The 17,707-nt window shown below is 34.0% G+C and overlaps 1 protein-coding gene across 1 annotated transcript in view; it reads left to right on the forward strand.

Moving 5' to 3' along the window:
• The window catches only part of LOC138328163 (transient receptor potential cation channel subfamily M member-like 2), a 33,513-nt gene extending 20,650 nt beyond the window's left edge, over positions 1-12,863 (forward strand). The window contains 15 exon segments of the mRNA XM_069274828.1: positions 196-254; positions 256-368; positions 2,108-2,167; positions 2,694-2,723; positions 4,579-4,687; positions 5,785-5,995; positions 6,357-6,502; positions 6,773-6,912; positions 7,311-7,429; positions 7,812-7,906; positions 8,057-8,260; positions 8,755-8,983; positions 9,271-9,387; positions 9,575-9,880; positions 10,175-12,863. Of these exon segments, the coding sequence (XP_069130929.1) occupies positions 196-254; positions 256-368; positions 2,108-2,167; positions 2,694-2,723; positions 4,579-4,687; positions 5,785-5,995; positions 6,357-6,502; positions 6,773-6,912; positions 7,311-7,429; positions 7,812-7,906; positions 8,057-8,260; positions 8,755-8,983; positions 9,271-9,387; positions 9,575-9,880; positions 10,175-10,279 (2,043 nt within the window). The 3' untranslated portion in view covers positions 10,280-12,863.
• Positions 12,864-17,707: the final 4,844 nt, after the last annotated feature.

Consider the following 17,707-nt stretch of genomic DNA (forward strand, 5'->3'; position numbering starts at 1 on the left):
GAAATCCGGATGTTTTCATATAATGAGACAATCATACAATGCCATATATTGATTATGATGTTTTGCTCACAAAATATTGATGTCACAGTAGAAACTTACCCTAACGGGAGGTAACTCTTTAATATGAATTGATGGAATACAAATATTATATCTATACCATGATCTACTCATGAATTAACTTATTGAGTTTTGCAGGTCAAGCATGACTTTGTGGCGTTTATACGTATGTTCCTGATCTTTCTGATCTCTGGGGGTGACTATCCAGGCCGTCCTTTACCCTCACTACCCAATGGGTATTGACATCATGAAGAAAGTCCTTACTCGCCCTCTCTTTGCCATGTTTCTCACCAAGATTGATGATTTGGATGGTAAAATACATTGAAATTTAATCATTTCAATTTTAAGAAATATGGAGAACATCAAGTATGAATAGAAAAAAGAGTAATTGTTTTTACTTAACAGTGTATTGAAGTATTTTTAGGTCTCCAGGTCAACTGTAATTCAGATAAAACAATAAAATAAACTTGGAAATTAATTAGTTGATATGTATATTATTTAAAAGACTTATTTTACACATCAAGATTTTCTTTCTTTTAATATGAGTCATGAGTCCAACAAAGTGTTATTGAAGTCTTCAAGTTGGCAAATTTTAGGGGAATCCTGATTGCAGTTATCAATTATTTTCACCTAGAAGAAAATAAATGAGTGTTGAAAAGGTTTTTTTCTCAATTTGTAAATCAAATAGTATTTCAATATACAGTGGACCCTTGATAATTACGGACACCTTCGTTCTGGTTTTCCAGACTGACGAATTCTGTGTTCTTAGTCAATTAAATTGTCACGTACGAGTTACTCCCCTTTATTTTGTAATCGATGATAGACTTTTATGTAATATACGTATATTATAATAAATACTTTGTTTGTTATGTTTTATGGGCGTTCTTTTATACTATTACGTTAAGAATATTAAATAAACGTCTTTCTTTTTTCAAAATACAAAACCGAAAGCCATCGTTAATTGTGTGATATATATGCATTTAGCCAGTATCCCACTCTTGATCTTTGTACGGCAAATTATGTTTCAAAATGCCTAACCAGGATCAATATCATCTACGTTCTTGGCATAAAAAACTATGATAGCAAATAGTTGTGAACATTTTAAGAACTAATATAGATTTTGTATATTGTGTGTTTTTATTGACCATTTCCGCTAGTCTTTGTTTACTGATTTACAGAAGTGTGTAACAACCACGCACCTGTTTACGTCTAACTTTGTGCACAATGTCACACACGTGTAAATGGCATGTGCCTTTATATCTGATACCATTGAACCATAGACGATAAATTCGAATAGATTCACTTTTAAAATACTTATAAATTTTGTGAGCATTATCTCACTTTTTTTGTATCCCAAACTCAGAGCGATATACATGTACTCTACATCCGAAACCAGTAAGGTATCGACAGTATACGTACATGTAACCAAGCTCATACTACATGTTTAAAAGCGTGTGGCTAAAAATATATTGCGTATCTCAATTACAACACTGAAGTTTGATCTATAGAAAACCAATGAACCATTACATGACTGAATGTACCCGTGTGAAAGGTGTTCAGGTAAACGCTATGACCTGACAGCCGTCGTTATGACAACACACACTAACTAGTGTTATTTGGCAGTGTGTATTTTACACATGACTGTAGTTGGCTTTGGATTTTCTCGGCACGTGGCGACAACAAATTGTACGGATTATTGCGGGAATTTATTAACGAAAATTACATTCTGTTCCCAAAATGGAGTTCCGGATTTGGAATCCGAATTTCTGGACAAGTGAGTATAAATAACGTTACGGAAATCCGTTCCCTGACATTTCCGTCCGGATTGTGAGTTTTTCGGACTATCACGGAAATCCGTTCCCTGACATTTCCGTCGGGATTGTGAGTTTTTTAGACTATCAGCGTCCGGATTATCACGGGTCCACTGTATCCAATTAAAGTTGATTCCATTGTAAACTGTAATTCACTGTTTTTGCTATTTTGCTGTTAATACATTTAATAAAGATATTTATGAAATGTGTTAAAATTTCACATTTTTTTTGTATTTTAGGAACTCCTGCCTGTAATTCCTTTACCAATGCCAACATGTCAACGCATTACTGTTTGGCAGGTAAGTAACATCAAACATACAAACAACAACAATGTATGGAGAGTAGAGATAATTACTAGTCAAGGGGATGAGGGTGGGATAGGGGAGAAGACTTTGTGAAGGAGGGAGTAGTGTAAAAGGAAAAAGTAAACAGGCCACCATCCTAAAGAAAAATCCTAAAGAAAAATCATTGATGTTAATTTATATATGTCGCCTGGTTTACCGAGGGTGACAGATCACCTAATAACTAACCGTATAATTAATTAGCTGTTATGGATACCATGATTTAATTAATTAGTTAAAAGGTCGTCTTGTCAGGGTCACAAATTTGAGACACAGCACTAGCGAAGGCTGTGTGCTCTTCACTATGCTCTCACTATACAAATACATGAATATGAAGATCATAAAGTTGTTTGATATTTTTTGGAAAAATTAGCAGCCATTTCATTTTCTTAGAATGACATGAAACTGTTATATGAAGTGAAGATCTTTTATTTCTCATACAGATATTTTAACGTTTTATCATGAAAATTTATGTTTGTTGCAGAGCAACATAGATCCGAATCAGAGCTTCCAGGTAAAGAAAAATTAATTGATATGTACTTATTGGTGATATATTTATTTTGTAGTCATTATTGATGTATAAAAAATCCTTTTATAGACATCATTAATTTGAATAACAGAGTTGCAATTGGTTTCAAAGTTTTGTTTTAACAATTAAGCATATGTTACTTAATAGCAAATCTGTGGTATCATAAGTGTTAGAAATAATGAATAATGTATTGTTTTCAGTGAGCTAATCTTCAGTCAGTCATGTAGTAATAATAACAATAAGGCAACATAATCATACTCTTACTTATTGATAAGTAAGAAAAAAATATTCCAAGGTATTTGAATCCTTGTTGACTCATTCCATGATTCAAAGCAAAATTATGAAAACCTCACAAAATATATTACCCAGGTTAGAACTCTAGGTATTTGAGATGTTTTTGAACTTGTCATTGTCATACAAATGATCAAGCTACAAAATTTATAAAAAAAAAAGAAATTGTTGCAAACAATTTGGTTTTTAAAGATGCTCCACCACTGACAAATGGGATTTTTTCACTATCAAAAACAAGAGCAGAAGACTTAGTATTTTTCTTCAGTTACAAAAGTTACTTACTTTACAACATTACCACCATTGAAAAGTTTGAGCTTCTAATTTTAGTTCAAGTTAAAAATAATAAAAATAATTAATTGCATCCCGAAAAAATTCTTAGGCACTATATCCAATATGGAATGACGTTCTGATTGCGCATGCACCAAAGACGAAACAAATTATTTTATATCATTTTTTGTGCAAATTAGGCATATATATACACGATTAAACACCACTTATTGGTCAAATGAGAATTGATTTATGACTTCACTTTTTGCAATAATTTTATGAAAAGTTAGTCCAAATTTGGTTTTAATAATACCCCCTCTTTTTTTCTTTTTTAAGCCCAATTAGGCGCGTATTAGGTTGAATATGATAGTTTAGGTGATTATGTTGTCAGCATGTGAATGTGTTACATACTCACTTGCCTCAATCTAGTTAAAATTAGACTTGCACTTCCGCTCCACTACAATATTCTATGTTATGCTCCAATACAAGATCTAACAGCTCTCTGTTCATGGTTATCTCAGCATGACCCTATGGTTAGTCATTCAGAGTGTCGCCTATGAAATCTTCAGTGTGGTTGTTTCTCTTGGAAGTATAAATATCTACTAGCTATATATGAATATATCAAGTCCCAAGATGTTCTAATTCTAGGCCAAGGGTCATACTAAGGTGACCTCAAACGGGGAGTTCTTAGATCTTATATTTGAGCTTAACGTAGAGCATCGTAGTGGAGCGGAATTACAAGTCTGATTATTAGATTGTCACTTGCCTGTTCTGTGTATGTTTTAGAGATACATGTACATGCAGTAGTAGCACTTGAGACTAGAGAGCAAATAAATTATAAAGCTATTGTTTAAATAAGATAGCAAGAGGCATGAGTAGGTTATTTTTTTTTATTTATTTTCTAGGAAGCAAATGTCACCTTTAAGCACTAGTCTATATGGGTATAGTCCCTCCATTGAAAATCCCAAGTCCATTGGGTATGGACTTACATTGTAACAATTAAAGGTTATTTAGGGTCTTGTTAAGTGTTCCTTAGAGTTTCAGTGGATATTTGATAATCTTGTACAGCATTATTTTAGATCACAATGAGCAGTGCCCTGTATAGAGTGTCAGTGGATATTTGATAATCTTGTACAGCATTATTTTAGATCACATTGAGCAGTGCCTGTGTATAGAGTGTCAGTGGATATTTGATAATCTTGTACAGCATTATTTTAGATCATATTGAGCAGTGTCCTGTATAGAGTGTCGGGGATACCTGATTATGTTGTACATATTTCAGCTCACATTGAGCAGTGTCCTGTAGAGAGTGTCGGGGGATACCTAATCGTGATCCAGTATCTCCTCATCTGTAAACTTGTACTGGTTACTCTGCTGTTTGCTATGTTTGCGTAAGTATTGAGGTCTGGTGTATAGACATTACATGTGTAAGTATTGAGGTCTGGTGTATAGATATAAGATGAGTAAGTATTGAGGTCCGGTGTATAGACATTACATGTGTGAGTATTGAGGTCTGGTGTATAGACATTACATGCGTAAGTATTGAGGTCTGGTGTATAGACATAAGATGGGTAAGTATTGAGGTCTGGTGTATAGACATTACATTGAGGTCTGGTGTATAGACAAGATGCGTAAGTATTGAGGTCTGGTGTAAGTATTAGATGCGTAATATTGAGGTCTGGTGTATAGACATTAGATGCGTAAGTATTGAGGTCTGATGTATAGACATTAGATGTGTAAGTATTGAGGTCTGGTTTATAGACATTAGACATTGAACAAATATGCCTTAAACATATTTCTTGTTGCATATGATATGTTAAGATACAATACAATTAAATTTTAACTAAGGTAATTGAAATTCATGAAAATATGTTTCTACAACAAGTTCAATGTACCAGGTAATTTTTTATAAGAGCTTTCAAACTGTAAATCATGAAATTGATTTCCTTAGTGTGGAAGTAAGTTGATGAATAGTTTTCCTTCTGCATTTTATCACTTTTATCATGGAATGGCAGCTCAGATATATAGCATGTATGCTTATTGTTATCACAGTTGTATGCTTTTTGAATATTAAACATATGAAAAGCACGTGCAAAAGAATGGATACAATTATTTTTAAAGAGACTATTTATTTTCATTTCATATTAATCACTTGGTATAAATTTTTGATCATAGTGATATTAAAAGTCTGATTTTAGTTCATATGCCTAAAAAGCAAGTGAGCTTATTTGTGTGTAAGTTTTCAATTTGTGACCGTCGTCAACTTTTCCATTTAAACAAAATCTTCTATAACAACAAGAAACACAAACATTTCATATTGCCCTGTAGCATGCTGGGATAATGGGTTTATACATGTGTTCAAGTGTATGACCTTGACCTTAATTTTAAGGTCACAGGGACCAAATAAATTGAAATCTTTCAATGATATACTATTGTCAGCCTGAAATTATACTGTTAAATATTTAAATATGTAGTGTTATTTTCACAGCCTAACAATAACTAAGGTGGATAAAGAAGCGGGCGAGATCTGGAAGTTCCAGCGGTATGCCTTGATTATAGACTTTGAGGAGAGGTTGTGTCTGCCTCCACCCTTCACACTCTTCTGCTACTTCACCATGATCTTCGCCTTCATTTACAGACAACTGTTTGTCTGTCGTAATGGGTGCCTGTGCTGCCACTGCTGCAAGAGGCAAGAAAAGGTGAATTTGGCAACTTGTCTCACTTTTGCTAAAAATGTAACAGATTACAATGATAAAAAGACCTGCAAGGATAAAATGTCTCTGACAAGGTGTTTTAATTGAAAGTGGCCATATTTCCAAAAGGGAGAGAGAAAACAAAAGCACAAGATCATTATGGGTTCTATAAAAGCATTTGGTTCATATATCCTATACATGTATGTGTCACAAGTTGTAATAGATCATTTAATTTCAAAATATAAGCTGCAGTTAGTAGCTTTTCTCTATTAATTGGGGCGATGCCACAGAAACCTTGCATGTTCATAAAAAGACCCTGGCTAGTAAGCATATTTTTTACAACATGATTACTGTGTATGTATTACAGAAGACTACAGAGAGAATGATCCACAAAGTTCAAAGGATTAAACAGTCCCAGGATTACAACTACTGGCAGAAATGTGCCTCGGAGTACATCACAACACAGGAGAATGAGCAGGAGAAACATGATATAGTTCACAAACAGGCAGAAGTGTTAGTATTATATGTATAATGGTGGAAGTTTTTAACAGATCTTTAAAATTTCATTCTTTATAAAACTTCCTCCTTTAAACCAACTATCTTTCACTACTACCAAATTTTGCAATTTCCATTTCAAAACAAGTTTGCAAGGATTAACATTCGTGGATTTAAGCAACTAGTACCAGTAGATATAAATCATGAAGATCAGTTTACTTAATGTTGAAATATTCATGTACTTGTCTAGCTAAATATGATATAGTAATTGCTCCTTCACAACTCCAGTATCAACTCCATACAAGAGGACATGAATTTCCAGAAGAAGAACATGCGTCTCTTGAACAATAGGATTGTGGAGTTAGAGAAAATAATGCTGTCCAGTCGCATGTACCTGGAGAACATCTACCACAAACTGGACAAAACAGGTTTCATAGACCCACCTTAGTTTATAAGACTATACTATTTACTTACACTAAGATTTGGTAAACATTCAGTTAATTTGAACCTTCGAACACAGTATTTATGGAATACAACCAAGTACAAAACTTGAAATGTCAAAATATGAGGAATTGCAAGGTAGAAAAGATATTATGAATTAAGAATTTGTATAAACTGAATTAATCAACTTTAATGAATTTATTTTCATCAAATACAAGTTTTGATTAATATTGTTATTCTTATGGGATACAACTGCAGGTTATGATCAATATCTTGTGGACTAAAAAGTCTACCTGTGGTGCATACAGACTATAGCCTGTAGCTAGTAAATCCTGTCTAAATTATTAATACATTAATTTACATGTATGTTGGCTTTTGATTACAGATGTGTTCGGTGTGGCCAATACAAAAGGACAAATCATCCACATAACAGCAAGACAGTCGCCCTACCCAGGGACCAGAATTGCACGTTTCCCTGTGTTTGACAAATACGTACCATGGGAGGTTTGTAAACAGGAATATTGATAAAACGTGATTCAGTAACAAAAACAGAAGGAAAAAAAACCATTTAGGCTTGGTGATATTTGATTTATTGGTAAAAGCTATCATCCATGCATTAAGTCATATTTGCCGTATTAACCCCAAAAAGTTTTATATAAAGTCATGGATACATTGTAGAAGGCGTTGCAGTGGCTGAGTGGTTAGGGTGTCCTGATAATTTACCACAAGATCTCTAATTAAGGTGAAGATTTCATGGCAAACATTGAATAGTTGTCAGATACTGGCTATGGTTCATCACCAAATCCATTCATGACCATATCTTATGAAATGGTGTAAACTGGAATGATCAACGATGATATTAATTTATTACTTTGCAATGTTTTAGCAAGCGTATGATGTGTATGACCCTAAGATATACACCAAACCTAAGGAGCAGTTCTGTGAGGATGAAATGGTCTTTGTCGACGAGGACTTAATTCAGTAAGTGTTGTCATGACTCTTTATTATGATAATGCTCATTTAATTTGTTTCTGCAAAATTTCTTTCAAATTAAGCACACCCTCTGGTATGGGCCTGTTGAATATATAAAAAAAAATTTGGCCCTGATTACATAAAGTTCTGTTTCTACAGGTTGAAGAAAGCTCAGGAAGAACGTGACAGAATGACAGAAGAGGAGAAGGAAGCATTACCTCCCTTGGTTAAGTTCTCAGCTAAGTGGAACGCTGTTGTAACATACAGACAGGAGTCAAACACTCGTGCCATTGACAGGAGATCTTGGATTTCCTTCGATAATCAGCCCCACAGGTACAGCCTGGACCCAATGGAAATTCCAATGTAAGTTACACTTATTGCTTCATCAGTTCCCCTGCATTCGGTTGTTCAAAAGGCGATTAGGCTAATCACAGTTCAACAGCAATTTTCAATTCAAGATGAGATAGTTTCTTGTAAAACGAACTCCATCTTTTTCCTACCAAGATGAGATAGTTTCTTGTAAAACGAACTCCATCTTTTTCCTACCTGCTGATTTTAGTGAAGATATAATCTCAGGTTTGCAGCAAATGAAAAATGACGATTTCACTAATGTTTGAGCTAATCACCTTTTGAACAACAGGGTCATGGGAGTTTGGCAAGGACATTTGGTTTCTTTATGTATTTGTTTAAAAAAAATCAGTTCTATAATAACCATTGGAACTTCATTTAACTTGAGTCAGTTTGACTATAATTTTACTGATTTTTTTTTTTTTTTTAATATCCATAGATAGGTCGATACTTGATTATCAACTATGATAAAACATAATTCATAGTTATTTTGTTCTATTCATCTGCAGTAATTCCATGGGAAGAACTGGTTTAAGAGGGCGCGGCGTATTGTGGCGCTGGGGTCCAAACCATGTCATCAAGGCAGTGTGCACCAGATGGCGCCATAAATACAGTGATAATGACGCACAGACCGGCTTCCTGTATGTTGAGGGTAAACGTGTTCTTGAATTCATCGCCATCAAGAAGCTTGGTGATGAAGTTACATTAGATTCTGGTTCTACCTATGGTCTACCTGGGGTAAGTGCAAGGTGTTCCTCTAAAGGTTGTCTTCATTGATCAAGGGACTCTTCATTTATCTCCCATATATGAATAATTTTAAAACAACTTCAATCTCTGTTTCATAAAAAAAAATTTAAAATCTTTGGACATAAGCATTATGATTTGATATTCTGGCAATGATTTATTTTTGTATGAGATTTCAAAACCATGTTTCTTGTTTGCATGCTTATTATCTATTTGTCCTATGAGATTAAATTTCACTTCATTTGCATCCTGTTTATGATGGTTATGGTTTTCTCCAATAGGGGGCCCTACATGGACATATATCCCCCTACAGCACCCAGTGCCAGGCCTTCATGAAGGATGTCTTGATGGAAGATCAGGAACCTAAGAATAACCTTGACCAATCAGATATGATACAGGTGAGTCTAAAATTAACCTCGACCAATCAGATATGATACCGATGAGTCTAAATATAACCTCAACTAGTTCGATATGATACAGGTAAACCTAAAATTTACTTACATTATAAAAATTATAGAGTTAAACAATTCAAACTTTCAAAAAGTCTAACCTCTTGATGTATTTTATTGCATCATGTCCTTGCAGTACTTTGCCCAGTTTGCGGCTAACCTGAGTACCCCCGTTCGGACACCGGTCACACAGCTTTCAAGTCCAGTCGCCGGCTGTGGTTCCATGACCCAGATCTCGTCCATCCAGCCGTTCTTGGCTCGGACTAACTCCCGGACCAGCCTACGTACCCATGGTGACGGGGATAGTTCCGGCTTCAGTGCATGTCTTCTGTACAAAGGCTATGTAGACGACCCACGTAACACAGACAATGCTTGGGTGGAGGCTGAGGTGTGGAACTTCCATTACGATGGTGGAGACACATTTGACATAAGGATACCAGAGGTGGGTTTACTCTGCATCAAAGGCTGATATGACATTGCCTTTTCTTTTTTCTATATTATATATTGACACCAGTTTATCTGCAAAATATTAAAATTAAAACCTAAGGTCTGTACTCTGTATTCCCAATTTATCAATCTTCTCAAAAAATTAAGAAAGTCCTATTTTAACTAAAATGGTCAGATAATAGATATGTATACAAAATCTCTTGATTTTTGTGAAATAATCGTTCAAAAATTACAATGTTGTACAACTTTTTATATCTAACATTAGAAGTGTTAATGATTTCTGTTGCAGGACAGTACACCAACTTGGAAAGAAGTTTCACCAAATGTAAAGATTTTTGGAAATGAAGGAGTTATTGTGCAAGAGGCTGCTAAAATCCATGATGCATACCATTAACAAAGGCTGATTGTGAAATATTGTAAGTTTAAAAGTAACTACTTTGTGAACAACTCTTAAATTTTAGCAACAATATTTAATGGATTGATGTGATTGACAAGTTAAAAAATTTCAAGTTAAAAAGAGCTTAATAAGATTACCACTTATTATAAATATTTTTTACACAGTAAATGTTATTGGTGTTAAATCTATGTCTATTTGCAATAAGCTCGTTTTCAATTGTTAAAGGTTTTTTTTTTTCGTTTTTAAGGGACCAGTTAGAGGTGAATTTAGGCTCTATCTAGAGAAGTTGTATTGTTATTGATTTTTCATTTTTATCTTATTTTCTGGCTGACATTATCAAAATATCAATGTAGATAATTATCGGCGTAAGAAATCCAATTTGTTGAAATGTTGCTTCTATAATTGTTGGTTCTGTACTTGTAGTTTGTTGTCAAATCGAAGAATTGTCAGGAATTTAATTTCAAGAAGGTTGCAAAATAAACGAAAAATGAAATCATTTTAAAAGTTTTTTAACTTTCAGACACTTTTAATTGATAATACCTCAGTATTAGTGATCAGTTTTAAATAATTAGTGCTCGAACCAATATATACTTTTAAGTAATTAGTGCTTGAACCGACTTTCATATTAATTTTTTTAATGAATTTCATTTTATTAGGCTTATTTTAAAGCTATCTGTGTACATTTTACTTAAAGCTTACAATCCAAGTTAAAAAGTACACATATGAGATTAAAAAAAATTTACAAAGTTTTTTTTAAATATATTTTTTTCAAAATTCATTTCTGAGACAACCTCTTGCGTTTCTAAGGACAGGCAGTTGCCATTTTGTTTTAACTCTGCTTGGATACAACACCGGGTACCAACCCCTATGTAATGTGTGTGAACCACACACACGTACAATCAGTCGAATGCTCGCTGTTCAAGGTGTACCAACTAACACCTGACCGGCTCTAGATCTAATGTACTATATACCCCACACTTGTTTACGTATAAATTGAGGCCGTGCCATAAGAATAAAATGGTTAATGCATTCAAAGTTTTCTCGAATAAGGTTTCTAAGAACCATATGTAGATCTATACATTTAAATAAAAAGTAATGAATGAATCCATACCTTCTTTCCACGTGCGAGATCCATGTTGATTATAACGTAAACTAACTCGGAAATTCTTATAGCAGATTACATTGTCAAACTAAAAATAAACACTGCACTCACCTGACAAGGTTACATTGAAGTAAAAGTGTCAGCTAGATCCCAAATTATGTCAAATATGAGCTAATAAAACACTTCAATAAACATAAGATATTACATGTACATCTGTGTGCCTTCGGTAGTTTATATATGGAAGCGTCACTTGTTCGGGACAGGTGGTCACGTGCACTAGCCAGTCGAGTACATCGGGTACAATAGTATACATGTTTCCAAGCAGAGTTAAAACAAAATGGCGGCTGCCTGTCCTTAGATACGCAAGGGGCTGTCTGAGAAACGAATTTTGAAGAAAAAAAAAAAGAAAAAACATTAATCTCAAATGTATATATCAATATATATTCATATTGAACTTTCCATGATGTTTCAAAGATCTTAAAAATTTTAAAGATTTTTTTCAGTATCTGTTTTTTACTGTAAATATAACTGTTTTGAATTTTAATAGATTTGTTGAGTGATCATCTTATAAAAAAACTGAGCAACAACAATTTTCATTATTTTGTTATATTAAGTATGTGCATATACATAGTCTTGTAACATTCCAAGTAATTGTTAGGTTTGATACTACACAAGTTTTTATTGCCCTGAAATCTGGTATCATAAATCTTCCTTGCCTTGTTATCACTGGAACTGTATTTCCATGAACCATAAGGACCATACACACTTTTCAAGATATTTTCTTTATATATGTCTTGATATAGGTCTTTTGTGTGAGATATTGATGAAAGATTTATGAGATCCTGACATCAATACAATGATATCACAACTTTCAATATTATAGCTAACCAAGGCAACATAAAAAACAATGAAGCAATTTGAGAGAATGGATCTTGTGGTATTTATCTTATTACCTGAAATTTCAGAGGCAACAGATATATTTTATCTTCAGAATGTACTTAAAGCAATAAAATTCAATGAAATATTCATTGAAATGAAATCATTTCAGCTGAAACATAAATGCATTTATATATTTTCACGCACAATAAGCAAAAATCATGTTGCTGCAGGGGGTTAAGGTAGTTTAGTTTATATATTCAAGTTATTTTTGTTGCATCTTATGTTAATCATATGTTTCTTCTTAAAAAGGAGGTATATTGTTATAAAGTGACATTTATTTGTATAAAATTTGTTATTAAATGTTTTGTTGAGACAATAATATAACTATGTAATTCAATAATATCTTTTTTTAAGTCCAAAATTAGCATTTAATATTTGTTGTACAAACTCGATTCAGGATTGATTGTAGGATGTTGGTTCCCATTTGCAGTTAAATTGACTATCATGAGCATATTTTTATCCCCTGCTTTCTCCGAAACGGGAGATATTAATTTGGGTTTGTCCGTCTGTCTGTCTCTCTGTCTGTAACACTTCGTTTCAGTGTAAAACTGTAGAAAATATGATTTTCTTCAAACTGGTGACAATGTTAAATGCCTTAAGGGCTTGGCCAAGTTCCATCTCAAATGTTGATGGACCTTATTTAGCGGAGTTATGGTCCTTTGAATTACTAAAAACATCATATTCTGCCATTTCCGTGCGATAAGTGTTACAAATGTAAACCGATTTTCTTCATACTTAGTAACAAGGTTAAATGCCTTAAGGACTCGTCCAAATTTGATCGCGAATTTCAACAGACCTTATTTAGAGGAGTAATGGCCCTTTGCTTAAATTAAAAAAGTCAGTTTCTTTTTTTTTCTGCCACTTTCGTACAGTAACTGTAATAAATATAAACCAAATTTTTTCAAACATGGTAACAAGGTTGAATGCCTGAAGTGCCTGGCCAGGTTTGATCGACTCTTTCAGCGGATGTTATTTATCAGAGTTATGGCCCTTTAATTTACTACAAATGTCATTTTTTTGCAGTTTCTGTGTAATGATTAACAAACGTTAAAACTGATATTGCTAAAACTTGGTAACAAAGTTAAATGCCTTAAGGGCTTAGCAAAGTTCAGTCGCCACTTTTGGCAGATCTTAATTAGCAGAGTTATGGCCCTTTGATTTAATAAAAAAAAAGTTATTTTCTGCCACTTCCGTACAATAACTGTTATACAGTAATAAATACCGATTTTCTTCAAACTTAGTACCAAAGTTAAAGGTCTTTAAGGCTCGGCAGAGTTTGATCGCCACTTGCGACGGACCTTATTTAGCAAAGTTATGGCCCTTTGATTTAATAAAAAAAAATCATTTTCTGCCATTTCCCTGCAATAACTCTAATAAATATTAACCGATTTTCTTCAGACTTGGTAATAAGGTCAATACCTTAAGGGCTTGGCCAAGTTTGATTGCTACGGCATCTACAATATGTCCTGAAAGCAGGGGATGGAAATTCCACAAATTTGCTTGTTAAACCCAATTATATGATAACTTTATAAAAATAGCTTTTTATTTGGTGTTTTTATGTGCTTATATATACAAAAAAAAATTACGACTACAACTAGTAGGATAAAAATTATGAATTGCAGGATTTCAGCTTGTAGGGTAAATGAAAAATGACAATTTTGCAAAATGATGAATTACAATTTTGAAACTTGTATGAAAAATATAAATTATTATTTTGTGGAAATTTGCATAACAAAGAGTGGAAAGTGCAGAGATATTGTGTATGTGTGATGGGTGTTTAGGAGTTCCTCGTCAGCTTTATGCCAGCTGAAGGGCTGTATGGCCGTCTAACAATCTGTCTATCTCATCTTCAGTTTGTCCATCCTTCGCTCAAGCTGTGATCAATGGGAATGGCTTGATATTTATAGACGTTTAAGCTCTGATGAAGTTATGATGGGATGTGTGTTTGCCTTTTAATCAGAATCATAATATTGTTGTCATTGTTAATCATGCCTACCTCATTTGCCATCCATACTACAGCTTTCATATTTGTTGTGTGATAGCCTGATTATATAGATAAGCCCACACTACAAAACCAGTTTGTCAGATTGAGAGTTAATGAGTAACTTGATCATTGTCTGGCCTTTGTTTTATTTAAAAAATACTACTTACCAGTATGTTTATCATAGAGTAGCCACTATATAACAAAACATAAAAGAATGTTTTTGGACTTTCTTTTAGAAAATTTTCAGAGTCAGAAAAAGAGTTTTTGATAATTCGAGTAATTTTCATGTCAAATTGTTTTAAAGTCTGTTAACTAAATATAAATAAAAGGTGCTTTACTGTAAATGGTGCTTACTAACTGTTTTATGCTTTATTATGTGCTAATCAGTTATACTCTGTTGCTATGTTGATTGATTTCTACAGCATTATAATGTAAATTGTTTCAGACCTCAATTATCCACCAGGATGTATAATGAAAACAATTATGTAGTCAAACAGCTTTACCATAATTAGGGATCAAAATTTCTGCATAATGTAAATTAACTCCCTTTTATTGGGATTTATTTTTGCGAATTTTGCGATCAAAGTATATAGAAATGTTTATCTCCGCAATTGTATATCTTTCACAAGTTCTGCATAATTAAATTCAAAGATGTTTCCATTCAATGTTTAATTCGCGAAACATAATCTCCGCGAAAAATGTTTTGAAACATAAATCACGAAATTATGTAGCTGCAAAAGAAATTGGTTTACAGTATAATATTCAGTTTTGTGGGTGGTTATTTTCGCTTTATGTTTGCATTTTATTGAAATCTGCGAAATAATCATAATGATGTATTCAGAATACACTGATGTACATGTACCTAAAACGATAACTCAAAGAGTTACAGGAAATCGTAAATCACGAAATTTAACCTCCTTGAACATGTTCCATATAGGTGTTTGATATTTTAAACTCCACCAATATCAATGATGAGTAAAGCATAATACATGTATTCTATGAATCTTATTGCAAAAGTCTTATTTATTGAAATGTAGGTTTTAAAAGTATATTGATTCATTTACATGGACCTAAATAATACAAAATAATCACGTTAACCATATTTAGATCTTTCGCATGTATTGCCTGAATCTGCCCAAATGAAAGTATTACATATACATAAAATGATAATAAACATTATATATTTTACATGTTCTGTATAATTTACATAAACCATACATGTTGGCTTTAAGTATATACAAGTAGCAAGTAAGGGATCTTGGTTATGGAGGAAACTGAAGTATGCGAGAAAACCCACATGGTCAATAGCAAGTGGTACTCCAACAATGTTAGAGATTTAGCACTACGAGGCGCTTTTGAAACATATGGCGTACATCGGTCAGACATTTTTAGCTCACCTGGCCTGAAGGGCTGGTGAGCTTATGTCATGGCATGGCGTCCGTCGTCTGTTGTCTGTCCGTCAATATTTCCTTTAAATCGCTACTAGTCATAGAGTTCTGCATGGATTGGTTTTTTTTTACCCACAAACATTCTTTAGTGAAGGGGAACAGAACTTGTATAAATTTTGGCACTGGCCCCGAAGAGGCAAGAGGGGCAGGGCCCAATAGGGGAAGTCGAGGTAAATCCTATAAATCTTTACTTGTCCAAGAGTTCTGCATGGATTGTGACCAAATTTGGCCACAATCAACCTTGGGGGGAGGGGAACAGAACTTGTATAAATTTTGGCTCTGACCCCCAGGGGGCAGGAGGGGCAGAGGCCAATAGGGGAATTAGAGGTAAATTCTATAAATTGCTACATAAATTGCTACTTGTCTTAGAGTTATGCATGGATTGCAGCTAAATTTGGCCAGAAACATCCTTGGGAAAAGGGGAACAGAACTTGTATAAATTTTGGATCTGACCCCCCGGGGGCAGGAGGGACGGGGCCCCATTGGGAAAGTTAAGGTAAATCCTATAAACCTCTTCTTGTCCTAAAGTTCTGCATGGAGTGTGACCAAATTTGGCCAGAAATATCCTTTGGGGAAGGGGAACAGAAGTTGTATAAATTTTGGCTTTTGCCCTCTGGGGGTAGGAGGGATGGGCCCAATGGGGGAACTACAGGTTAAATATTCAAATTCCGTCAGAAAAGAAACAATGAACCTGTATTCAGAACATTACTTGGCATTACAAACCAGGTGAGCGATACAGGCCCTCTGGGATTCTTGTTCAACTTCATAATCTAGTATTATTGAATGACTTAGTAGGTGAAGTGGTGACTCCATACATGTTTGTTTCCAAATCAAAATTTATACCCATCCATGACCTTAGCAACAACAAGCTATTGGCCCAATTGGTTACCTCATTAATGGTTTTGTTTACCGTACTTTGCTATATTTTTGATGGCAATGTTTCAGACTCTTAGTCTGGAGCACCCAACAAATATCATCTGAGTTCTTGGCATACTAAAAATAAACTATGATAGCAAATAGTTGTGAACATTTTAAGAACTAATATAGATTTGTATATTGTGTGTTTTTATTGACCATTTCCACAAGTCTTTGTTTACTGACTTACAGACGTGTGTAACTACCACGCACCTGTTTACGTCTAACTTTGTGCACAATGTCACACACGTGTAAATGGCATGTGCCTTTATATCTGCACTTACATTTAAAATACTTATAAATTTTGTGAGCATTATCTCACTTTTTTGTATCCGATACTCAGAGCGATATACATGTACTCTACATCCGAAACCGGTAAGGTATTGACAGTATACGTACATGTAACCAAGTTCATACTGCATGTTTAAAAGCGTGTGGCTAAAAATATATTGCATATCTCAATTACAACACTGAAGTTTGATCTATAGAAAACCAATGAACCATTACATGACTGCATGTACCCGTGTAAAAGGTGTTCAGGTAAACGCTATGACCTGACAGCCGTCGTTATGACAACACACACTAACTAGTGTTATTTGGCAGTGTGTATTTTACACATGACTGTAGTTGGCCTTGGATTTTCTCGGCACGTGGCGACAACAAATTGTCCGGATTATTGCGGGAATTTATTAACGAAAATTACATTCTGTTCCCAAAATGGAGTTCCGGATTTGGAATCCGAATTTCCGGACAAGTGAGTATAAATAACGTTACGGAAATCCGTTCCCTGACATTTCCGTCCGGATTGTGAGTTTTTCGGACAATCACGGAAATCTGTTCCCTGACATTTCCGTCGGGATTGTGAGTTTTTTAGACTATCAGCATCCGGATTATCACGGGTCCACTGTATCCAATTAAAGTTGATTCCATTGTAAACTGTAATTCACTGTTTTTGCTATTTTGATGTTAATACATATAATAAAGATATTTATGAAATGTGTTAAAATTTCACACTTTTTTTTTGTATTTTAGGAACT

The sequence above is a fragment of the Argopecten irradians genome, chromosome 7 (genome assembly GCF_041381155.1).
Source record: "Argopecten irradians isolate NY chromosome 7, Ai_NY, whole genome shotgun sequence".
Taxonomy (NCBI): domain Eukaryota; kingdom Metazoa; phylum Mollusca; class Bivalvia; order Pectinida; family Pectinidae; genus Argopecten; species Argopecten irradians.